Raw genomic sequence first — 6,126 nt, forward strand, 5'->3', positions numbered from 1 at the left:
ATGTTAAAATATATATAAGAATATAATAATTGAAATGTAAATAATACAGTTAAAATTTTCATTCAACAAAAAAAAAAATAATAATGAAAGTGCCACCTGTCAGTAATAATCTGTTGTTAATAAATTGAATATTTACGTTAATTAAGATAAGTTTGGTCAAGCCGATCTGATAGCACGCTCCACAAAAGCGAATTAAATATTAATTTATTTAAAATAAATTTTATAAATTCTTGAAATCAAGTAGTTTTTGCGCATGCGCATGGACATTGCGCTAAATGGACATCTCGTAACAAACATCTTTCCAATAAAAGCCGCCAAGAAGAATCAATCTATTACTGCGAGTAGACTCCGTCCCCGCACTTGAGTGGACTAGATCCTGTACACTGGGAGTTCGGTCGGGGGTTCGCGCCTCGCTCGGACGGGCTGGCAGCATGGAGTTTTCCGGGTTTTCTCCATGGCGATGACGCCTGAATAGGGGCTAGTTTCCCATGAAAGTCTCCCCGGAAGGCATTATTTCCCCGCGCACGTATGGTCATTCCATCTATAAAGCCGGCTCATCGGACGCCAGGCGTTCAAAACCTCGCTCTATCGGAGTATATAGCCTATATGTGCTAAACACTCCATATTAACCAATCAACAAAGAAACAAAGAGAAAAGAGAAACAACAATCTATTAAGCTGTGTACACACTACGCGTTTTTCAACGCGCGTTTTAAAGAACCAAGAGTTCTATATAGGCGTACACACTAAAACGCGCGCTTTTGGCCAAACGCGCGTTTATATATTTTTGTTAAAACGCGCGTTTTGCGGGCGCTTTACGGGCGCTTTGAGATATATGTGCTGAAATGGAGAACGATCATTTCGATACGGATCTATTTATTAATGAAATCTAAAAGAGACCAACCATCGTCAAAGGATTTTATAGATATTTTAAAAAAATTAAAAAACTTGGGTTCATTTTGTCTTAGTTTTGGATACAACGTCGCAAACGTTCCATGTGTCAGTCTATCTCGTAATATTGGGTGCACCCAAAATTCTCTTTGCCTCTGCCATCGTCTTTTATAGCGACGATGGAGGAGGGGCACACGAGCAATTACTTTCACGTCCATTTCCAAACTGAGCCAGTGCGTACGCTCCGAAAACGCTCGTCGAACGCCGAGCTAACGCGCGTTTAAAAACGCCTAGTGTGTACACAGTTTTACTGAGACTTTCAAGAAATTCAAAAATAAAAGGAAACTCCCTAAAAGACCAACTTCTTCATTTATATATTTCTCCAAGGAAAAGAGAAAGAATTCAAATAACTATATCTCCAACCGCACTTACTGTAATACATTAATTAAAAATATCGACTTTTATTTTCAGAATGAATCAAAATATAAATTTTTTAAATTTGTAAAAAATGTGAGATCACGTGTATATTGTACATTTTAGAAAGCAGATTGACATATATACTGTATATTGAAAACAAAGTCATGGACAGGGGCGCCGCTAGCTGTTTGAACGCCCGTGTGCAATACCGATTATGCCGCCCCCTGTTTAACTACGATTACCTATGCTAAGCTTGCCAGAAAGGCTCTTTGCCGCCCCCTGGACGTGCCGCCCGCGAGCGGTGCACGCCTTGCACGTCCGCTTACGGCGGCCCTGGTCATGGACTCCCATTTTTTATATTTAAATGGCCCTTCATTACAGTTTTGAATTCCCCATTGCATTTAATAAAAAATGGCTCATTAAATTTTGAGAAGAAACTCAATTCTATAAGCCCATAGAAAACGTGCTAGCGATCTTGAAACATCGCACGACAAAGTCGAGAGATTCGTGCGATATCGCTTTGTCGCAAGCGCTAGTGCTACAACCTAATATCTTGAAAACGAACACACGGACACACATTTTTATAACATTTTTGGATTCTTCATCGCAATTAATGTGATATGGCAAAGTTTAATCAAAATCGATGGAACAGATATTGAGAATGAATGCAACTCTCTCAGCCACATAGAAGAGACTTCGCTAACGCTCCACCTCAAATATATTTTAATTAAAAACCTTGTAATTAGTCAGAGACGTAGAGCATAATTGTAGCACCAAGCATCAGCCTATAATATATAGGCCTATAGGTAACATATGCTATATTGTTATGTATATTTTAACAGGACATATTGAAGCGAAAAATTTCTTTTTAATATTTTCAATATTAACATAATAATTAATCAATACTGTATTGACAATTTTATAAATCTCGCAACGAGTTGCTTTACTTTCCCGGCCAAATTATAAAATTGTGTGTCGCCATCTATTAGGACATTTTATTTAAAAAAATCTTTTGGACACAAATTCCCACTTAGCATTTACATTATTCATTAGCATTTAAAAAATAAAACTGATTTATAACCTAAAAATTAAGCTTTTTGCCATTTTATAATAATTAGTAGTACATAAAGTTTTTTAATAGAACATCCTAACAGATGGCGGCATACCCAAATTTAAATGTCTATGCTGGGAAAGTTACGCAACTCATTTAAATAGTGTCTTCACGAATTATTCTGATAAACTGTCTTAATCTTACACGTTTTATGTTCCAAATTGTGGATAAGGTTCTTGTCACTATGTTTGGAATTACAGAGTGTGTATACATTGATTTCCTCAATGAACAAAGGACAGCTATGTTGCTTACTATTGCAAACTGTTGGATAAAGTCAAGGAAGATTATTAGTCTAAAGAATGAGGTATCCAGTCTGAAACATGTTGTTCCTATACAACGACACTCTAATTAAAAAGAAATTAATGCAAATGCATCGAGAACTTTGTTGGACCTGGGCTGTATTTGACCAAATACAGCCCAGACATATCAGTATCTGATTACCATTTGTTTGGACGACTCAAGCAGACATTGGGAGAATGATTGAAAATTGATAAACAGATAGAACGCTCTGTGCAACTAACTTTGGGCACAACTCACTAGTTTCTATAATGCAACAATCAAAACACTGATAATCAGGTGAGAAAAGTGTTTAAACATTTTTCTCACCTGATTATCAGTGTTTTGATATTTCACACAAGAATTTTTGAATCTAACTATTCAAGTAGAATTTATTGTTTGACAGTTTATTTGATACTGTATAGTAGTTTGCACTCGGCCAATACTAAATGTGCCTATTTTAGAAATGGTGTTACAAGAAGAGATACTTCTGTGGTAATTTTGATACACAAGTACTTATACTATGCAAATTTTATCACTTATAACACACGATTTTTCCTGGAAAAGATCATTTCTGTGAACAAAAACGAATCCTCTTTAGCTTCAGTGATGATTGGGAAAGTAAGAAAGGACTAGAGGGGCAATCTGTGGATTTAATTAATTAATAGTCAGTCATGCATATTTTTCAGTCTTGGGATTTGAGGTTCAAGTTCCAAGCAAGTTTAACCGAACCCCAAAATGAAGTAAAAAAATCAGTAAAGTTTTGATACAGAGTACAGGTCAACATTCAAAACTCTGCTTTCTTCCGATTTCCGGTACGGATTTCAAAGAGCATTTTCAAATTTACCGCATCAGAGCACCAGTTTTCTGGATACGCCTAACTAAAATTCTGTAAAACTCTTTTATTTAGTTAATGAACATTAAAATTTCATTTGCTTTTCATTTAGTGATTAATTTTCTTTCTTTAAATGATTATACAGGTATTCATTTTCTGTTAAATACATACATATGTAACTATAAAAAAATCCAGCACTCCTCAGGTCTGGAGGTTGCTGGATTTTTCAACATCAGCATGTATACTATCCATCCGGTCACCTTATCTCCCCCAAAAAAAGGCAGTTAGTATTGACCAGGGAAATCTCTCATCACGCAAACTACATAGGCATTGTTCTAATTTAAAGTAATTTAGCTAATTAATATTATTATAAAGCAGCTACAACTGTGTAAACTTCATTAATTAAATATTTTTCACAGCAAATACTGGAATGGACTTTATTGCAAATCACAAAATCAACTTATACATCAATTCCAATTCAAAATTATTACTGGATCCAAAAAAAGTATTCTTTATCCATGTTCAGAAGAAAATGTTTTGGCAAAATTGCTACATTTCCTATTCTGAGATCCTGGAAGGTGTTGCCCAACTGTCACTAGATACTATCAACAAAGTANATACAATAACTCGGTTTTCGAACAAGCTACTCGGCAGATCCGACCACAGATGATCAACTTCGAATGCGTTCGTTAATGGCGGTCGCTCTGCGCTCAGCTACTACGGGAGTGCGCTGTTTGTAGACATTTAGAAACGACGGTGAAAGAAAAAAAATGGCGGCGCCCGTACTATAAATAGTGTCGTAATGGAGAGATCTATGATTTTAAAATATGCGTTTTTATGAACAAAAGAAGGGTCCCAATTGTAAAATTTAACCATAAAATAGATTATCTCTCTGATGAAGCATCGAAAAAAATTCGAAGACACTTACATGACCGCGTGCACTAATTCGCGCTTTTACAACTTCCAAAATTTTCGTTCATACAACCACATAATGGATCCCGAAACGAAACTATCAGAGCCACGGAAAACGCCATATTGTTTTCCACCTTAAACTACTATTACATGTGGCCGTTTTTGCCGTCCGACGAAGGGAACTCCGGTCGAAATATAGGAACGAATCACGCAAGAATTTTTAAACGAATGCCGCTGGCGCAGAGTTACGCAGAGAAATAAAAGAACGCACACTTGCTGTATTTCCTGTGTTAAAGAAAGTCGAAGGCCCGACCAATCAACGACAGGACTATCGATTTAATAATATTTGTTAACTTTGTTTATTCGTCATATAAATTCAGATAACATTACAACAATCACTTCAAAATTTTACTTTACTTTTACTGTTAAAATATTCATTTTTTAAAACTTTTATTTTATTTAATAATTCAGCTTTAACTTTGATTTCGTTGTGCAATAAAGTGTAGATCATATTCTTTTCGGTCAATAACCCCTTAGTAAAAATAAATATTTTTAGATATTTAATTACATTTAGATATAAAAATAAAGATAATTAAAATTACAAACATTTAATTGATTTGTTTTCATTGTAATTAAACGATAGGTTTCATTAAAATTTCTAAATATATCCAGGTTTTTCTCTCTTCCCGTTAGCAAAAGGTAAACTTCGTCTTGAATTATTTCATTTTCAAACATTTTAAAATTTTGCGCCATTTTTTTCATTTGTATCTGGTGTGTATATTCTAAAAGACGTTTATTTACTTCTTCCAATTCATGTTTACGTTCATTTATTTCCTATGGTAAAGAATTTCAAAATAATTAAAAGATTCTTTATTATGTGAAGAAAATTTGAAATTTCTTGTAGGAATATTCATTTATATTAAACTTGTGTTGTGAAAAAGTAAGCTCTAGTTATTGATTGTTGAGTAGTTAACCAGCTTATGGCCGATGCAGATAAAAAAAAGACGAATAATGCGGAGATTGAAGATAGGGCATTTCCCGTGCAGTCAAGCACGTCAATGTGTTCCATATGCAGAGCCATGAAAAGGCAGTTGCAGAGGGGGTAGAGCAGAGGAGACACGGGTAGAGTGAAACGAGATGTTGGGGTGATAAAATCCAAAACTTGTTACATGGACAAACTAATAAATTCATAGAAATTCACACAAAAGGAGAAGGAAGTAACAAGGTAGAGAAAGAAACTTCTGCTTTTTTTGGTAGACGAAGAACCGAGGAGTAGGAAGATTCCTTTTAGTGGAATGGGATTAAGCTTCCAAATGCATGTACTGTACTGTACCATAAGTCTAGTAAAGATTATTGTTCTAGTATATTGGTGTGGTCTTTGTCAGACAACGAACGTACAGGGGAATCCATGGTTACAGGTTTGATTTCTACAAACATTTAATAACAAAAAATACCCGAATTATCTTCCATTGATCTGTATTTTTAGGATTAATAATATTATCTTCTAATGAATCCAAACATGATCGTCCCTCTTCCATCGTGATATAATCATCTTTTAAGTGCCTTATGAGTTCTTTCTCGGATTCTTTATTTACATGTAAAACTTCGACTCCAGAAGAAGCCTGTTCCAGTTCTAATCTTAACCAAGTAACATCTTCCTTGGCTTTATATATTTCTCTTTTGGT

The 6,126-nt window shown here is 35.0% G+C and overlaps 1 protein-coding gene across 1 annotated transcript; it reads right to left on the minus strand.

Moving 5' to 3' along the window:
- Window positions 1–4,757: 4,757 nt before the first annotated feature.
- Window positions 4,758–6,119, minus strand: LOC111614947. Its single transcript, XM_023356321.1, has 4 exons — window positions 5,896–6,119; window positions 5,048–5,275; window positions 4,890–4,973; window positions 4,758–4,769 (listed from the first exon to the last, which is right to left on the minus strand). The coding sequence occupies exons 1-4, from the start codon at window positions 5,977–5,979 to the stop codon at window positions 4,758–4,760; spliced, it is 408 nt and encodes a 135-aa protein (XP_023212089.1). The 5' UTR covers window positions 5,980–6,119.
- Window positions 6,120–6,126: the final 7 nt, after the last annotated feature.

The sequence above is a fragment of the Centruroides sculpturatus genome, unplaced genomic scaffold (assembly GCF_000671375.1).
Source record: "Centruroides sculpturatus isolate CEXI.00-Female unplaced genomic scaffold, Cexi_2.0 scaffold2249, whole genome shotgun sequence".
In the NCBI taxonomy this organism is placed as follows: Eukaryota; Metazoa; Arthropoda; class Arachnida; order Scorpiones; family Buthidae; genus Centruroides; species Centruroides sculpturatus.

Excerpts from the sequence above, each read along its gene's own strand:
- LOC111614947 (XM_023356321.1), bottom strand. The coding sequence starts at position 5,979 with ATGGAAGAGGGACGATCATGTTTGGATTCATTAGAAGATAATATTATT. Across the intron at positions 5,276-5,895 it reads ATCAATGGAAGATAATTCGG|GAAATAAATGAACGTAAACA; the intron begins GTATTTTTTGTT and ends TCTTTACCATAG. Across the intron at positions 4,974-5,047 it reads TGAAAACAAATCAATTAAAT|GGGTTATTGACCGAAAAGAA; the intron begins GTTTGTAATTTT and ends ATTTTTACTAAG.